General features: G+C 45.0%; 1 protein-coding gene across 1 annotated transcript; it reads right to left on the bottom strand.

The window, feature by feature from the left end:
* Positions 1 to 133: 133 nt before the first annotated feature.
* On the bottom strand, positions 134 to 17,402 carry LOC124232831 (collagen alpha-6(IV) chain-like; the record flags this gene model as incomplete). Its single annotated transcript, XM_046649744.1, has 15 exons — positions 134 to 295; positions 683 to 904; positions 1,974 to 2,081; positions 2,367 to 2,438; positions 5,232 to 5,285; positions 7,958 to 8,141; positions 8,702 to 8,881; positions 9,381 to 9,541; positions 11,307 to 11,411; positions 12,321 to 12,461; positions 13,399 to 13,512; positions 14,548 to 14,617; positions 15,685 to 15,738; positions 16,235 to 16,279; positions 17,343 to 17,402. Coding segments are annotated over 15 exons (1,732 nt in total), but the record flags the coding sequence as incomplete, so codon positions are not given.
* Between the last annotated feature and the right edge of the window lie 2,226 nt (positions 17,403 to 19,628).

Raw genomic sequence — 19,628 nt, 5'->3', positions numbered from 1 at the left:
ACTGGAGAGGTGAGGAAAGTTGAGTCTCCTAAACTCTGACCATGCCATGTTGCTGCTATTGCCCCTCAGGGTTCCAGGGCCCAGGGCCTAGTTTAAGTCTGTCAAGCTGGGGCTCCTCCTCCAAAGGACCTACCCGAAGTGCCTGGAAAGCCTGGTGCTCCTGGGAGTCCGGGTTTGCCCTTGATGCCAAATAGACCACCAGCCCCGGGAAGGCCTGGTTGTCCCATGAGGCCTGGTATTCCAGGCCTGCCCCGTTCACCTTTGGGGCCTAGCAAGCCTGACTTCCCAAGCAAACCTAGTGAAAGGAAGGAGCAGATGATTATAGCCTGGATCGATAGCAGGGATTGGTCACCAAACAAACCAGGGAAGATCTTAGCCCAGGATGCATCCCGGGTACCACTGTCTTCTCAGTTCCAGCATTGCTGCTATTCCCAGCATTAAATCAGAGACTTTGCAAGAAATCTGACTATTGGTTATGGTTACTTCTGGAATTACTAAGACAGGTGAATAGACAGGTGATTTAAGAAAAAGTTCCAAAAAAGGAGGGACAGAACAAAATGACTTTTCATTTTAACTGCCTAATTAATCCATCACCCCAGACTCATGCAAGTATTCATGCAAGTATTTCAGTTACTGAAAGGCTGTCTGTAGATTGCTAAATAAGTGGGGCAAAAAGAGTCACCCTTGGGTCCTGGAAAGCCAGAGTCTCCAGGAAATCCTCTGTCCCCTGGTAATCCCTGTAGGCCTTGCTCCCCCGGAGCACCATCCTCAGCACCAAAGATGTCACCAGGGGCTCCCTTGGAACCTGGTAAACCTGGACTGCCAACTTTCCCAGGCAAGCCATCTTTTCCAGGGAGCCCAGGAAACCCAGGCAAGCCCTTCTCCCCACGAGGTCCAGGAAATCCTAAGTGTAAAGAGGCAAAAATAAAAGGCCATGGAGGTTTAGAAACAATGGATCTGAGTAGAGGTCTCTGAGACAGAGTTTTTCCTACTACAAAAGTTAACATATTAATAATGTATCACTTCTCTTAAAGGTCTGGTCATGGGAGGACTTGCCCAGAGGCAGGGACTGCACCATGTGACCTGGAAGAGGTTCTAGCTCAGTGAGGCTGGGCCTTGGGCAGGGCTCAGCAACCCGCTCCTGGGGCTCCTACAGTTGCCTAGGAGCACAGGTTATACCCCAGACCTCCCGTCAAAGGCCCAGTCTCTTCTGGAGTCATCTAACTCCTGCCATCATACTTCCCTCTTCCTGAGTTGGGGAGGAAACTGAGGTACCAATAAACCCTGGAGCAAGTGGCCCACAATGAGCCCCATGATATAGAGCAGTGGTGATTCTCAAACTGAGCATGAGTAAGAGTCACCTGGGGCAGGGGGTGCTTGGTAAAACTTAGATTGCTGGGTACCACCCCCAGAGCTTCTGAATAGTAATTCTGCCAAGAGGTCAAGAATCTGCACTACTAAAAAGTTCCTAGGTAATGCTGATGCTGCTGGCCCAGGGAACACAGTTTGAGAACCACTGGTGCAATGTAGAACAATGCTCAGGTTGGAATGACAGGGTGTGAGCAAAGGGATAGAAATGGACAACTTCCCTGTGACTGATCTGAATCTTTTTCTCTGACCTTTAAGGAGTTGATCCAGGAAACTGCCATAGAACTGGCAGCCAGACAACCTGGCAGAGGCCTAGCTCTGTCACTAGTGGCTTAGCAACCTCAGGCAAATCACTTTCCATCTAAGCCTCAGTTTCCTCACCTGAAAGTGAAGGGGTTGTCCTAGTGATCTCAAATGGCCCTTATTGCTTGGACATACTATCATTTTATAGTTCTAAGCTCTCTTGTGCCTGAGTATGAAATCAAAACCATCCCACTCACACCAGAGCACAAACCTAACTTCCTATAACGGGTGGATGGCTACCACAATCCAAACACACACTCCCACCAAAGGAGAAGCACGTGAGGAGAAGCTCCTTTCCTTACCTGGCAATTCAGGGAGGTGAACCAATCCTGGACTTCCGGGCTCTCCTTTATTTCCATGTAATCCAGGCTGGCCTGGAGTCCCAGGGAGGCCACGGGCCCCTTTAGGGCCTGAAAACCGAAAGGTGAGTGGTGAGGGGCAAGGAAAGTCAGTGTGGCTAGGTATAATTTGTGATGTTCAGTCAAGAATCCTAGTTTCTTGGAGGGCCTCTCTTATTCTCACATCCCCACAGTACAGTACAGCCCTCTCCAGCAGCCATTCTATTTCCTCAATCCTCAAAGCTGTCCTCGCAGGAGGAATGTGGATCCCCAAATGCTACCAGGCTGTACTCTGCTTCCTTTGGCTCATGGCCCTTAAAAGTGTGCTCAGTAGCTTTCTTGGTCCTCATTCCATACCTGGGAATCCGGGAGTTCCTGGGAATCCTGATGGACCATATGGCCCAGGAATAATACAAGGCAAGGTAATACCTGTAAACGATAACATGTAAGCATCTGGTGAACTCATTGAGTCAAGGATGATTTCCCCCTAGCATGCTCCTTTACTCCCATTCCATCAATTTGGACAAGCAAGTTCTTCCCACCCAGCAGCTGGGAGCCCATGCAGAAGAGTCCTGGCATCAGAAGCTCTTGGGAGTTACTCCTAGTACAACTGCTTATAGATGAGAATGCCTCTAGCGTCCAAGTGCCAAGAGGTCACATTCCATACCGTCAGAGTCCAGAGGGCAGGCAGTCACCTATGCAGTAGGTTACCTAACAAGGTTTCCAAGGGGTGGCCTGTGCAGGAACAGCAGCAAACGGCAATTGCCTACTCACCCTGGCCTCAGATGGAGCCTCCTTATGATGGGTGCTTGGGGTTAATCCTAAGGGTCCATTATGCTCACATGACTAGAGTAGAGGGTTTGAAGCCAAGACCCCTCAAGTTCACATCTGCCCTTTTCTTGGAAAGAGGCTTTTCCCAAACCATTGGGTTCTTTTGATATATCTCATTTGGGATCTACTGAAAACTATTGATTATCCTTGGTCAGATGTACCCGTATGTCTATATCAGGCAAACACTGAAGGCTATTCTCTTGGTCATGATAGACAAATTGTGACCCTTCCTTTAGCTCCTCATGTGAAACTGTCAAATCTGCTACTCAGAGAAAAGGGGTAGTCAATTTCAGTATTCAAGACATTGAAATTGGCATGCATAGCCCTTCGCTTACCAAATTCTTCCTTGCTCATTCATAATGCAAATAAAAAAGAGTCTATAAGATTACAGAGGGGAGGTTTAATAAAATACTGGTGAACAAATTGTTTGTTGGATCTCTCAATTGCCATTTGCAAACAATTGCTATACTAATTAAAAATTAGTCTTGCCTATTCATTACAACAATCCCCCAAGGTCTGCTTTAAGACACAGAGCCAACAGTTCTAATAAACTGCTGTAGCTTTTGCCTGTACTTAAAAGAAATCATGAATTGCATTTCCTAAAGATATGTATACAACTTTTGATTCAGACTGCTTACTCAACTGGCTGGCATTCCTCCTCCAATCCCACTTGTATTTTCCAATATAAAGGCCTGATGGCATTTTTAGCCCACTTGTTCTATTTCTAAATCAAAATTGGGAATTTAACAGTGTACTGTATTGGTTAAGAGGTTGGGCTCTGAAGTCAGACAGACCTGAGCTCATATCCTAGTTCGGCTACTAACTGGTTGTATGGGCAACATACTTAACCTCTCTGAGCCTCATATGTAAAATGGGAGCTACTTATCTCATATGGTGTTTGTGAGGATTATATGTAATAATGCTAACAGCACTTAGCACAATACCTGGTACCCTGGTATGCGCTTAACGAATAGTACTTTTTTGTTATCTTACTTAAGGAGCGTTCAGAAGAGTTCCTGCAAGGCCATGCCCTGGTTTCTACGTCAGTCAGGTCAGTGGCACTACTCTGTAGCCTGGGCAGCAATGTTCTGCCTTCTAGACCTCAGGCTGCTATAGTCATATTTCCACAGGTAAAGAGATGGCCATAGGCCTGATCTTGCTCCATAGGTGGTCACCCCCACCTTCATTCTGTCACACATTGAGATGATGGAGCTATTTCTGAGGGTTATTTCTCTACTATGAAATATGCTCTATGGGCAAGCACCTCATGATAAGATGCTTCACTGGGAGAGGGATGCCAATCCTGTGCTTGGCGTGGGCCTGGGTCCTTTGGACTAGGCTGAAGAACTGCCTCCTTAGATGGTATCACTAGAGGGACCCTGCAGAAGACTCTCCTGCTCCAACTATTTCAATAGCCCATTGTCTCCAATATGTCAAACACTGCAGTTCTATTGCTTTATGTCTTAAAAAACAAACTGGGTGAAATACAAATCTCTCTGGGACAGGTCCGAACACGAAGCCATCCATCCTCAGTTTATCAGATCAGTTTCATAAATTCTTTTCACCCATGAAAGCTAGATAAAACAAAACCTTTAGAGGATGAAGCCGAGGACAAGCATCTGGAAAGGTTCCAGGACAGGAAAAATAATGATCAAAGGGAAGATGAGCAGAAACCAGAGGAAATAAAGCACATACTTCCCTTTTGCCTCAGACCATTCTGTACACCACACCACACTTGTGTATTTCAAGCAGAGGGTCAACATGGTGGAAAGATAAGGACTTTAAGTCACACTAGTATCTGGCTCTTTTATTTTACATCCCTGTCTTCCACTTTACATCCCTGAATTCAGAGCCTTCTCGCCAACAAAGCAGAAATCAGCTCTACCTATGTTCTGTTTTATAAGTGCAACAAATGACCTAATTATTCAGAATTTTCCCCATCAATGCCAAAATTTATCTTCAGAATAAAAAGCACCTCTGGTATCAAGATTCTAACGTATCAGTTTACTCTGGGTCCAATGAATACATATCAGACATGCGTGGGTCCTTCCAGGCACCTCCCAAGGCAAGTTATGGCCCTAGTTAAGTTCACAAAGTGAAGGTGGAGATCAGCCAAGCTGTCAACATGCATGGTGAAGGAAATCAGTCCCTTTCAGAGACTGCATGTCCACTTACTCCTGTATGCCCTCCCAGGAAGTATGTGCTAAGGAGCCTCTGAAGCAGTGTCAGTGTTAGCCTTTGCACCCCAGCCTTAGGATCACCCCTCCCCAACCAGGGACTCCAGTGTGGTGCTCACATCACTGCGAGTGTCTGAGAAAAAGGTGAACAAAGAGGAAGGGGGGTTTTGCCAACATTGGTGTTTGAGAACCCCTAGACCTAGCTAGCTCTCACCTCCCTTTGTGTCTAAGTCTCCTTTACCAACCTTCTCCTTGCAGCAGCAGTCACCTAGACCAATCAAGTAAAGAAGAAAATTAAACCGGGGCAGAAGTTCCTTGAGGCCCAAGGGAAGTCTTCTCTGCAGCTTGAGTATGCCTACCAATCAAATTCCCTGTCTGGATTGAGCAGAGAGAGCTGGCACCCACACAGGATCAAGGACACAGTAGCTGCTTCAGTAATAACCAGGGTGATTGATTACTATGAGCATCTGGACCAGAGCCTCTTTGGAAAGAGCTGGTTGTATGCCTGCCCAGGGTTTGTAATAATTCACACTACTAGGTTGAAAGGCTTCCGATGACTGCATTCCCTCTCCTGGCAATGTAGCTGTCCTAACCTGGGCCACCCCTGGTTGAAGCGAGTACATTTAGGAACAGCATCTTCATTTTTCATGGCAACGGTAATGGCCACAATGCAAATGTCTGGGGCCCACAGGGTACATGTTTTTAACATTGTGTGGAAAGAAAGCTAGGTTTGAGGAGTTGTTGTATTTGGTTGCCATAGTGAGAAAAAGAAAGCTAATGCTCTTAATTGAAGTAATTTTTTGGAAAGTCTTAGTACTGCAACAAGAACATTTTCTGCACAAGGCACCTCTCAGGCTATAGCTTACTTTATCACTATATTCCTAAGAACTTTGTGTCCAAGAACTAGTGAAGCTTGGGATAGAAATGGTCCCAGGGGCTTCCTTCTGTTGACTCAGCTTGTTTTCAAGCAGTTAGAATGTTGATAATATTCAGATTGGAGTGTAAGTTTAGAGGTACCATGTTATTATAACTCAGTTTAAAACCTAGTTGCCTGCAAAATGTGTTGACCTAGAATGAAGACCCCATTGGCAGAGGGGTGGTGAAATGACCATGAATAATGTCTCTGAAAACTGAGCTGGAAGGAAAGCTATAGCTGACACCAGGAATTTCAAAAGGTAGAATGATTTAGTTTGACAAAATTCCTCACAGCCTTCAAAGGAATTTGTGAACTGAAATACCAACTTGGTTTTAAGAATCTTGAATCATCAATTTTTAACCTATATCATCATCCTTATGATACCGATTCACAAAAGTAGATTTTAAAATAAATAAAATTTCAAAAGACCTGGTATCTGTTTTATTTTTTGCAATTCTTCAAGGTAACAAGGTGGAAAGAGGTCTAACAAAAAGGCCCTTGGTTATTGGGAAGGCCCTTTCTTCTGCAAGTATATATTAGTGTGCTACGGAACACTGTACTATGCTAGGCAGGTCGAGAAAGGCTGAAATGTATTACTCACCTTCTCTAGTATCCAGAGGCTTATAATGCAGTTGGGAAAAGTAAAAGCATTAATGGAAGGAAATATATAACTTAGGTGGCAATGACATACTGTGGAGGTCAAAGGAAGGCTTAGTGGAAGAAGCAGGGCTTATATTCCACCTTAAAAGATGGACAGGATGCAATGACATAGAGAAAAGAAGAAGAGTATTCCAGAAAAAGGCAACGTTGGAAAAATCTTGGAGTTGAAAATGAACATATTGTGTTTGGGGACGGTGAAAAATATTATTGTCTTAGTGTTTTTTGTTTTCATATTTAATCATGAAGAGTGTGAGATAAGGTTAGGTTTGAAAGGCTGTTTGTGTCCATGTTTGGAGACTGTTGAATTCCAGGCTGAGGAGTTTGGTCAGCATCCTTTATTTAGTAGAGACCATTTGTGGCTTTGGACTAGAGGAGCAACATGATGATTTCAGTACTTTATAGATATTAAATTGGCTGCAGTGTTCATAGTAGACTTGAGTGGCCAAAGTCTGGAGGTAGAAGATGAGAAATTGCTTAGGAAGTTGTTGTCATTCACTCACCCAGCCATCCATCCATCCATCCAGCCAGCCAGCCAGCCAACCATCCAACTATTGCAACAAGCATATAGGTGTTTGATAAGCTAGGCATGAGATAATGAGAGCTTAATAGCAAGAAGAGGAAGGAAAGAATATAAGAAGCATTGCAAAAGAAGAATAAGAGATAAATGTCAAGTTTTCAAACTTCAGATGACTATAAGAAGTGTGGTGCCACTAATGGAAACAAAGAAGTCGCGGAAACATAGACGTTGGAGTGAAGAACTGTTCTGGCTCTATGGAAGAAGGCAAGTTATTAGCATAGCACATTCACAGTCTATATGCAGGACTGCCACTCGTTATAATTCCTGAAATTCAAGTAGAAAATGAAGTTGTATAAATGGGAGTGATTTAAGGTAGGAAAGGGAGATTAGACTAGATAGAACTAGGGTTTCTTCTCAGTCTGAGATCTTGTGAATTAAGGAAAGGTTCTTCCCTGCTGATGATATTATCATACAACTTAGAGGGCACCTTGTCCAATCCCCTACTCATTATTTCAATGGAACTCATAATAAATGGTCATACAGCTTCTGCCTGCAAGTTTTCAGGGATTATGAACTCATAACCTCCCATGGTAGCCCTGTTACATTTTCAGATTTCTCTGTTAGGAAGTTTTTCACTAAGTAGAGCTGAAATCTATATTATTCTGTGAAAGTGCACCACAATACAATTATGGTCCTTTTTCCAATTGGGAACCCTTAAGAGAATTGAAATTAGTGATTATAACTAGCCAAGCCTCTTCTTGTAACACATTTCATGCACCTGGGTCATATCTACAGTCTACAAGGGGTCAGTTTTCCAAATCCAAAGCCATCTGATTCCCTGACTCACCTGGAAGCCCGGGGAGGCCTTGTTGTCCTGGCAATCCATCTAGTCCTTGATCTCCAGGAAGCCCGTGAGGTCCAGGGGATCCTGGTAGCCCAATTCCTGGGGGTCCGGTTGGACCACTATGGCCTTTGTCACCAGGAAGTCCTGGTAACCCCTTTTCACCTGGGAAGCCCTGTCCATCATCACCCTAGACAACACATAAGAAAGAATGAAAGACCAACTTAGTGACTTTACTGGAGAGTCCACTGACCATAGCAAAAGAGGTAACCAATGTAACCAATACTTCGCTCTTTGTTAAGATTCTCTATCATTCTAGTTTATCAATCAACTCCTCTGAGTTTAGTTAGTGGGAATGAAGGTTGTCAACTCTAGGTGATCTGTTAATGCAAAGGTTCTAGATTGGTATGGGGGAGCGGGGAGGAAACAGGAGCAGGATAACAATCTTTGGGGTCACAGAAAGCAGCTGGATTATTGCAAGGGAAAGTTACTGAGAAGTTGAAGCATTGTAAGTGATATGGTCAATAGTTACAAGCATTTATCAAATGAGACAATGACCCATTCTGAGGAAAACAATTCCCATTTTACAGAAAGGAAAAGCACAGAGCAAAAAGTGTCAGGGGCAGAGGTAGGAAGAGATGTTCTGGACTCCCTGCTCTGCCCTGTCTCATGGCCTAGTGGCCATCAGAACCTCCCCCTAATTCAGGTGTGAGGATTTGTTAAGCTAATCACCGGGAACGATCAACTTACCAGAAGGCCTGGCAGACCTGGTAAACCTGGTATTCCGTCCTTGCCTGGGGCTCCTGTCTCACCAGGGAGCCCCTGGGGCCCAGGATCACCCTGGTCTCCTGGCATCCCCAATCCTGTACTGACAGTTGGTTCTCCCTTCTCTCCTTTGGGGCCTGCAGGACCTTGAGTCCCAAATAAACCCTGACAAAGAGACAAAAGGGAATGATCAGGAGATGAAGACTTCATAGAATTCTGGTACCTAGCATAGGTCTGACCTAAAGAAGGTCCTGGATACATTTTGTCACTGTTCTGGGCACTTGATTATGTCATAATCTTGGATTATAATTGCTCCTTTATTTTCTTATCCTTTGTAAATTTTAAAATCTTTGAGGCTGGTAACTTTGTCTTAATTCTAATTTTATCTTCAAGGCCCAGAACAGTGCTAGGCAAATGTAAATAATTTTGTGGAAGAAAGGGAGGGGTTAAGAGAGTGAGAAAGGAACGGAACATAGGGAGGTTAAAGCAGAAAGAGACTTTAGAGATCATCTAGTCTGACTTCTTCATATTATGGGTCAAATACCTGAAGCTTTGTTTTATTCCCATCTTTCTTTTACGTGTTTTAGGAAAATTATTGGTGAGGAGTGAGGGGCACTTGAAATCTCCCATTGCTTCCTCAGGGCCAAAGTTTGGTAAGACTTACTCGAGCCCCTGATAGGCCCCGTGCTCCCCCAGAGCCTGGATCTCCTCTGATTCCTTTAAGGCCTGGGAGGCCCATGAGACCTGGTGGCCCAGGCAGGCCTGGCTCCCCAGGTGGTCCAGTGTTGGGAACACCACCATCACAAGCACAAAAACCTGAGTCTCCTGGGGGAGAAAAAAGACAACTTTAAACAAAGTGGGCCATGTTTTCAAGAAGAAGAAAGATCTGACAGTGGGAATTCCTGACATTGAACAACAGAGGGAATCAAAAGGCCTGCAGAGAACAGACTCAAATGAACTAGGTTCACTCTCCATCAAAGTATATCTGTGCTAGTGATTTCGATTTCATTAGTCTGAGGTGGAGACCAGCCAGCAGCGAGTCTAATGTGCAGCCAGAGTTGAGAACCACTGACCTACGTTTACCAACTGAGAGTCTGGAATCCAAGCCACTCAAAGGTTCTCTCCACCAAAATGTCTTTTCCTCTGTCTTTTATACAGAGAGACAAATGCCAAATAAATTGGTGATAGGGATTTCAGCAAAGCACCTTTGAAGAGGTATCAAGGAACCATCAGTACTATAGCGCATCCACCCGTACCTTCTATGCTTATGGTCTAGAAAATGAGAATTTGGGCCAATATAGGCAACTCTGAGTTCCCTAAGATCCTGAAGGGCCTCTTGTTACTTTTACGAAATTGGTAATCCCTGAAACTCTGAGAGAACAGTCTGTTCTCCAAATGAGCATTTCTCAAGTGTGACCCACGGACCTCCTGCATGAGTCACCTGTGATGTTTGCTTATAAGGCTGCTTGCTAGGCCTCTCCACAGGTCTAATCAATCAGACTCTCAGGAGGCCAGACCCAAGAATCTAATCTTTAGTAACCTGTACAAGGTGATTCTCATGTATAATTAAGCTTGAGAATCACTATCACCATTCCAGACTTAGAAAAACCTTCTGGTCCCATGGGAACATAGAAGGGGCAGTGTCAAGAGTTGTCCCTGTTTTAGGAACGAGAATGGCATCAAGAAGTACACTAGCTCTGTAGTGAGTCAGAGAAGGGCCAAGGTTAACATCCTAAGTGAAGACTTGCAATTTAATGTCCTTTCCCCTAAAATAGTCTTCCTTGGATCTGAATAGTAGAGATGGAGCTTTCAAAAACTTCTGAACTAGCTCCTATACTTAGGTAGTGACATGTTATGATAGGGCAACGAGAAAGGAGGGGAGTAAGTTAGGACCTCTCTGAGGTTGAGGAGAGCTGTCAATTCCTTGAGAGAAGAGGAGAGATCTCAGGTACCTGAAACCCCTAGGCCATCCCCAAACCTCTCTTCAGCTAGTACTTTTCACCTCTTCCTCCACACTGGCCTGGGCTGCAACTACAATGAGTTGATTTATTTGAGCTTTAGCATCTTCACCTCAGAGTATGAAATGGAAGAATGACCCAAAAGCAGCAAGAAGATGGAGAGAACAGTGCAGCCCAAGGCTTGGGTAATCAATCAGTCCTTCACCAGCAGTGGAGGCTGGAGTTGTTTTCCTAGAGCCAGTTGGCTTTGTCAGAGTGCCAGGTCTTGACCTGTTCAGCCCTTTCCTTCAAGCTGAAGGTAATGATAAGTGACCTCCAGCCTTGGCCTTGCAAACTGGGAGGGGTTACAGCAAGTGCTGGTTAACACCCTGGGCTACTGGCAATAGCTTCTGAAGGTGGAGTGGGTAGGAAGAGAGAGTAGCCTGTGAGCCACTTCGTCCTGTGTGACCTCAATTACCAGCCTCAGTCTTAGAGGCCCAAATATAACACTTCCAACATTCCTATAATCAAATCCTCAATCAGGATCCAAGATCGCTTCTGTTCGGGTTCCCAAGGCTGTCGGTTTGCTCTTTTCCCAGAAAGCCTTTTCCAAGGAGTTCGGGGAACAAAGAAACCCACGGGAACAAAATCACCTTTTACTCCTTTGAGGCCTGGGTTTCCTTTTGGACCTCGTTCTCCTCGGAGACCAGGGAACCCTGGCTCTGTGTTCTGTAGGGTTCCAGTCTCAAATGCTGGACCTTCAGGAAAAAGAAGCATAAAAGATTGGCAAGTTACATGAGCCTGGGCTCATCTGACTAGCACAGCAGCTCAGTTACCAAGGCCTGGGTCTTCAAGGCTCAATAACCAGAGCAGAAACAAACAAACAAAAAATCCAAGTCCAGGACCCAAAGTCTGCAGCAAGTCTATCCTCTGTTAGCTCGATTCACTCTACTACTACTTACAGAATGTCTACTATGTTTCAGTCAGTAGACTAGACACAGAGGATACAGGAATGACCAAGGCAGCTTCAGTAACTCAGCAGTCCCAATGTCTATCCCTGAAAATCCTCTTAGGACAAAAGACGAAGTGGGTGCAAGCTGCAGTGGTCATAGAATTTAGGTTACAAAGAAACATGCTGGGCATATTTCCAGTCTTTCTCTTAGAATCTGGAATCTTACACTCAAGTAGAAGATCTAAGTAGAATAAGCCCTCTGGAGGCTTTTAGCAGCCACCTTGAAGATTCAGGCTTAGCTTCCCATTTATGAGGCTGTCAGGACACTCTCCTGGAGCCCTGAGGAGCAGGGAAAGGTTGAAACAGCCAATGCTTCTTCTTCAGGAGCTGCAAGACTGGAGGCCTCGGGGCTGAGAACAGCGAAGGGTGGAAGGAAGTGAGTACTAAAGTTGGAAGGCGTTAGGTAGTGTTTGGTCATCGAGATGGGCCCAGCTTGCTTGTTCCTTGATGAACACTGACTGTTGTGCTTACTAACTTGTAGAAGTAGGGGTCTGACTCAGAGGATGAGGGTGTCATCACTACCCCTCTGCAGTTATCATGTGTCCTGGCTTAGCTGTTTCACCTGTGAAATGCTCCCTCCCTCAAAAATCATGACTGTTCTGCAGTCTGGGTCACACTTGAGTCTCAAGACCAAAGGGAGAAATGAACAACTTACCGGGTGGGCCTGGTAGGCCTGGTAGGCCTGGCAAACCATCTCTGCCAGGGAGGCCAACTGCCCCAATTGTGGTGCGGCCTGGGTTTCCTTGATCCCCCTTCATGCCTGGAACTCCCTGGGGCCCTAGGGCACCTGGGACACCTGGAAGGACAAGCCCACACAAAAATGCAAATCATATCACCCTATTCTTCAGGAGTATTACAATCAGTGGCATACTTTGGAAAACTAACTCCAAGGGAAGAATTTGAGAAAGCATTCACCTTTCTCTTGCATCAGAGTTAGAAGGGTCCTTAGGAATCATCTAGCCTAACCTCTTGGGAAATTGAGGCCCAAAGACATGAGGAAATGTGGGGTGAGGAGCTTCTTAGTGGCAAACCTGAGAGGGAAACTTATATCTCCAGTATCCCACTTCTTGATTTTTTCCACCCTGGTGCTGGGATCAACTGTACCTCCTCCACGTAACTTCTTTAAAAGCACAGGTATCCTTACAGGGGCCTATCTACAAGGAATTTAGAACCTGGTGCTTTTGCAAGTAATGTCTGAGGCTTTATATTTGGGACATCAATGCCTCCCAGACTCTGGCATGCCCTTTGTCTGTTTACTACTATAGAATGACACATGGGTATGCCCCTCTGATGATTGTTTCAAGGGTGTCATCCATAGGATCCTGGGACCACTTAGTGCTTGAGTTAAGCATAGACTAAGGGTCTGGGTACAAACTTTCCTCTGGGCTTTTGTTAGCCCCTTCTAGCAGGAATCAACTGGGATGGCACATCCACAGAAGAGTGACAGGGCTCTGGCAGTCCAACCCAGGTTCCCTCGGGTTGCTGCAAACCTCAGTGACAGTCTGGGATTGCCTGTTTAGCTACGGTACATTACTGAAGCCAAAGGAAAGCTGCTCACCAAGGTCCTACCCTGATATACATCGTGGGCTGGCAGCAGGGAGCCTTCTGAATATAGCTATCTTTCCTTTGACTTTGGTTAAGTATGTAACCAGATCAGAGGTATAGAAGAGGACGCTGGGCACCAGAGAGGATAGAGGACTGATCTGTGTATGGGGTGGGTTAGTTTGTTTCACCTGGTAAAGCTGGTAAGCCAGGGATGCCAGAAGGGCCAGGCGGGCCCTGGATGCCTTCATCCCCTTTAAGGCCTGGGAGGCCTGGCATGCCGGGGTCTCCAGGATAACCTGGCACTGCAATGAAAAAATAAAGCAGTGAGCAAACCCAGAGCAGGCCCACAAATGCCACAAAATGCCTAACAAGAGTTTCAAGGAGATGTCCTCGTGTTAGAAATGCCTTTCTTATCCTTTATAGGTCTCCCAGGTGCTAATGGCCTCATGTGATAAAGAGGCTACTTGAGCTAAGGCTTCACTAGTGTTCAGAACTGGTCTGACCAGGGCTTGCCTTCTGTGGTAAACTCTGGTAAGTACTAGGAAGGTTCTTCTACTACTACCAATCTGCTGTAATACCTCAAACGTCTACCATTTGGGTTAAGGTGTTGAAGTCTACTATTCATGTTATACACATAGGTTTCCTGGGAGTGGAACACAGGAAGTCACTGTCAACTATTAACACCCCAGCTTCAATGAATTTACCAGACAGGGCATGGGCCTGAGAGGGATAAGTTAGGAGACTCTAAGGGGAAGAGGCACTATAGTAGAAGGCTTTGATCAAGCCAGAGGTATCTGGAGACACTGTGCATCTGGGTCTCTGGAGAAGGCAAAGGGAAGAGTTGGGGACACACAGTAACTAGAACAAGGGGAGGTGAAGACAAACTTTCAAAGCATCATACTGTTGAGTACTGTCAACTAATTGCTCCCCTAGCCAAAGATACTTTTCTACTTCCTAGGAAAGTGTCAAGCTCAAGCATGCATGGGATCATGTAGAAGGGACCCTGAGTGTCCCAAAGTACCAGGCTGAAGTCAGCCTAGGTGGAGAGGATATCAATCCTTCCCTAAACATTAGTAGAACCATTTTTAGCAAATCTAGGCCCAGGCCAACCCAAACCTTAGTCTCGGTGAACCCAATAGAAAAATGGAGTGTGGGGCTTTGCCCAAGATAATGGGGTTAGCTTCATTCCCCAAGTTCAGGACCCATGAGGGGCTCTTGGGAGTGTTGGGTTTAGCAACAATCCAGTGGCTGACAAATTATCCTTTTAACAATTACAGGGGATATAGAATTTAACCCCCTGTCTTTTCTTCTCCATCCAAATCAATGAAAATTTGCACCTGAGATCACAGCACCGTCTCTATCAATGAAAACATCGGGGCCTGGCAGACCAATGCCACCCTTTTCACCCTGAAAAGATTAAATACATTAAACACAAATATTTCCATGACCTCATCACGCAAGATCTATGTGCCCTCAAAGCCATTCCCCAGGAAAACCAAAGGTTCCTTCTTCTGTAACCCCCAATTTCCAGGGCCAACTAGTTCATAGGTTAATTTAAAAGTCCAATAAATTCAAGATGAAGGTGACAAAGCCAGGCCAGAGGCTTGACGCTCAATTGCAAACCTATCAAGGATGAGGGATCCCAATTTTATTTTACAACCTTACTCTAGGATAATTTGCTTCTGGGCCTGGGAAACATCACAGGAATAGATAACATGGCTGCACCCAAGAGGTGCTAAGGAGGGAGCAGAGTTTCAACATTTTTCCCACTCTCAGCAGACCTGGGACTCTGCTACTGTCACTGCCCTTGTTAGTGGGTGATGTTAGGCAGGGGAAATCAAAGGAGTCTTAATGCTCCCAAAAAAGGGACTCAGGTACCAGAATCAGATACAGTGGCATATCCAGGGTGGGGTGGTGGGAGCTATCTGCACCAGGTGCAGGCAATAACGGGATGCATTGTCTGTAGAGAATTTAAAAACTATAATAAAACCACAAAGTTGGCAATTCTAAACAATGTCCATAATAAAATATTCCTCCTTGTAGGGATGGATTTGCTCCTATAGCACCCCCGCCCCCAAATTCATGTTGAAAACCTGATGCTCAAAGTGATGGTATTAGGAGGTGGGGCCTTTGGGAAGTGATTAGGTCATGAGGGCAGAGCCCTCATGATTGGAATCAGTGTCCTTATAAAAGAGGCCCAGAGAGCCAGCTCTCCCCTTCTACCATGTGAGGAAATAGCAAAAAGTAGGAAGTTTGCAAGCCGGAAGAGGGCCTTCACCAGAGCCCAACTATACTGGCACTCTGATCTCAGCCTTCCAGCCTCCAGAACTGTGTGAAATAAATTTCTGCCTTTTAAAAAGCCACCAGTCTGTGATATTTTGTTATAGAAGCCCAAATGGACTGAACAGCATTTATAGTAATTCTTCACACTTCCACCTCCCCAATCCTGCATTTTCACTTCCCAACAACATTACCTTAATTCCTGGGAATCCATTAAGCCCTGGGAAACCTGAGGCCCCCTTCTTGCCCTGTGGCAGAAACATAGTTACAAATAAGTAGAATGTTTAAGAGCCTAAGAGGGGCTGGTCTTTGGATTAGGCTAAGGCAAATGGCACAGGGATCTTGGATGGCATTCCAGGGTATACATAGATTCTACCTGACTCTGGAAGCTGTAAAATGTTCCATAAGGCAATATGGCACTAGGTAGCCAACTTGCACGTTAAGAGGTATAAGGGCCACAAAGCTAGAGATGAATATAAGCAAGCTGGCCTTGCTAGGCCCTGATAACATGTTAAAGAAGTATGACCGCATCATGGCATGGCACCGAAATTAAAACTGAATACAAATCTTCTTTGGTGAAAACAAAAGAAGAAAGTGGCTGAGATTATGCCAATCAAAGGGAGGTGGACAATTTGCATTATAGGCAGCGTCTCCCTTTGGACTGATGACCATGTTAAGTAAAGCAAGGGGGCCTTTTGATTAGGATTTTATACACCAAGGCGTTAATGATGTTAACCAAAATACCTGACTCCCTGGAGGACCTGGGACTCCTTCTAAACCCATGGGACCCTGTAAAGAGAATAGAGGCACCTTAGAAAGATTAATAGCCCACATTAGAGAAAGCCACTAGACTTACATAACAAAGGCATCCAACTGAGTTCAGGATTTAGCGGCTCCTAAAATCAGGTAAGAGAATGTTCCTAGACCTGGCTTAATGACTTCTTTCTAAGCACTAATCCATCAGGCTGAATAGCCACACTGAGCATTTTTAAAAGAGCTAAATAAATGGAAACATTTTAAGTACTAGGTGGAATTTGGTAGAAGGGCTGGGTGGTATTATACTTAGTCTGCCTTAGTTCCAAGTCATGAGATTTTTAAATAGATTGTGGGAGGGCCTCTTGTCTCTCACCCCAAATGCATTCTTTGCTGGTGATTATGTGTTTTCAAGACAAGGGAGTAGGGAAAAGTAGAGAAAGAAATAGCAAGGTAATGGAAGAATATTGCTGAATACTCGAAAGACTCTTAACAAGCTTCATCACCAAGCTAAAAACACAATTCTCTAAAATGCTACTTCTTTAAGGCTAAGGTTGGCCAACTGCTTTCAGCCTAAGACCTAAGTGCCCGAAGCTAGGAATCAGAGGGGCTAACAGTTATTTCTACTCTTGAAATGAGATTATTATTGGAAACTATTGACTTCAAACATCACTCACTATGTTCTAGAACTTCCCAGGCTTGTTTCTGTCCTGTAAAGATTGCACTTGGCCCTCTTCCATTCCTGCAACCCTCCAACCCTTGTCCACATTCCCTCAGGATAGAATGGAATGAAAGTAAGACAACATTCACATCATTCTTCAGTCCAGAAGATAATTAAACATGAGGACAAGGAGAGTAAATAGGTTGAGGAGCCACCTAGTGTAGGGGGGTACATCATTCCTTATTCATGGGAGCCATTAAATCAAGGGAATGGGGCAAAGTAGAGAGGAGGAGGTCTTAGGGACCTGCCAGAGGGTTGAGGAAGAGAAACAAGAGAAGCTTAGATGGCCATCAAGTTACACAACATAAAACACAAACAGGAAAGATAATGGACCAGGTGACTTGATAGACCCAGGCAAGCAATATTCCAGGTTCGTACCCTAGGTCCTGGCAAACCAGGGATTCCCTTTTCTCCTTTCTCTCCAGTAATTCCAAATCCCTAAAGGAAAAAAGAAAACACAAGTTATTCATTTCCTTATAGGTCTCCTGGCACCATCCAAAGCAAGGAGGTAATTTCTAACCAGCTCCACTGTCCCACTGGGGAGGCTCAGCATGCTGAGGCTCTTGGCACTGCCTGAGAAACACATACGGCCTGAGTATAACTTGAGCTATTCATTCAAGGTTCCCTTTTGGTTCTAGAAGTAACATCTTCTCTCCCAAACACTATTACATGTATTTATAGCAACATGATTAACAGCATAGAAATGATTAAATATTTGATTTTACAGATGGGGAGACTAATACTCAGAGGGCTAAGCATCTTGTATGGGTTACAGAATCAGTGAGACAGTCAGGTCTTCAGACTTCCATTCCAGGGCCCTTTCCATGAGAACAGGCTGCCTTCCACCATCCAGGAGCTTGGTTCTTTGACCCACAATTGAGAATCATGTTAATCCTTGTGGGTCGATACCAGAGGGAAGAGCTTCTGTCCTTTGCAGACATGATGACTGCAACATCCTCTTCAGTGGGAAAGAGTATTTCTATCTAGGCATGGTCTAGAACCCTGCAGACCCTAGGAGCGCTCCAAAGGGGATTGTGATATGGTCTCCAAATCCTCTTGCCCTGCTCACAGGAGGAGAGGGCTTGAAGCCATGGACACAACTTGGGGATTCGCTAGGGACAAGCATAAATCTAAAAAGCAGAGTAGGTGAGAAAGAGCTTCCTCCTCTCTGGGTTTAAGGCAAGTGTATTCTGGGCCCCTCAGATACAGAAGAGTTCATTACTAAAGTGGATAAAGTCTTTCACGGCAAACTTAATCGAGGCCATTTTGTTGTTATTGTACAAAAGTGGACTTTCTGGAGCATAGATTTTGGCAAACAACATTTAGGCCTATTGTGAGAGTAAAGGAGGCAGTGAAGCTTTCTCAAATGTAAGCTTATGAAAGACGCTGAATGTTGTGGCACATCTCCTCTTGTCCTCTTGATGTGACCTGGCTCAGCTGGTTGCGAGGGCACTGCTCCAATCCTATTTGTAGTTTTTCTTCCTCTTACATACTCAGAGCATTCCCATGGGTACTGAAAGCTGGATGAATAGCCCTTAGCCTTCTAGGCCCAAGGTTTTTTTTTTTAATGTGGGTTGTTTGTTTTGTCTTTTTATTGAGAGGAAAGTGTGTGTCTGTGAAGGGTCCAATTCAAAGCAGGCTTTGGTTCCTACTTGCCTTTTCTCTTTTCTACATCTATAGTTGTGTGTCAAATAGCTCAAACTTCATGCTGAATAGGATTTCTATTTGAAAGGCCTGTGGATCAAACTGAATGCAAACTTATTTGAAATCTTAGTTCTACATCTCAAATTGGAAACCAAGGCATGCTGCCACCTGGTGGAATGTGTCTGTTGGCCTCTGAAGTCAAACACTTCATGCAGCCTTTCCTGGTCTGACCATGGAAGCTAAGGCAGCTCATGCTGCCCCACATCTTAATATGCTACGATGGATCATATACGAAAGTCTGTAAGCAGAAGGTGTATATTGTACTCACTTCAGTCTCCTCCAAGGCACAATACTGCAGGCTGAACATATACAATGTAGTCTAATACATACTTGTTGAATTAAATGGAATAATGACCCAGAGAACAAAACTGTTGCAAAGGGTGAAGGAAAGAGTGTCCAGGAACCATCTCATGCTTCCCATCTATTTTGCCCACAGCTGTAAAGACAAGGGGACCTTGTTCTTTTTCTTCAGAAAGCAGGAGGAAGCTCTGGACTCTTGCTTTCTCAGCGAGAGGGTCTGAGCACTTGCATTACATTGTGAACAAAAATAAATGCATAAAAAGGAAAAAATTAAAGACAGTAATTTTTATGTGTGGGTTAAAGCCAATAAAATGTAAATGACTTGGCAAGATATTGGGCTGTAGGCTCAGCTTGTCTCCCAGCGCAGGGAGGCGCTGTACAGGGCGCTGCTGAACAAGCTGTTCTAGCAAGATGTCCTGGGACCAGTCCTCATCAAGAGTTGTCCTGCACCCACCGCTCCCACACCCCTTCTCAGCCATGGCTGGGAAAGCCTCACTGGAGCACCAGCTTCGCTATTTACAGGTCTGCTCTCTGGGGCCCTGGTCTCCTGGTATTTTTGGTTCAACGATATTAGTGGCTCTGCAAAAACTCAACTTCAGTCACGTGGCCAGGTGTGAGGGGGGATGATGTAGTCACCGAGACAGGGTGAGGAGGGTGATA

Source organism: Equus quagga, unplaced genomic scaffold, assembly GCF_021613505.1.
Source record: "Equus quagga isolate Etosha38 unplaced genomic scaffold, UCLA_HA_Equagga_1.0 127996_RagTag, whole genome shotgun sequence".
NCBI classification, from domain to species: Eukaryota; Metazoa; Chordata; class Mammalia; order Perissodactyla; family Equidae; genus Equus; species Equus quagga.
The sequence above is the reverse complement of the archived record's forward strand: the minus strand, read 5'-3'. Positions and strand labels throughout refer to the sequence as shown.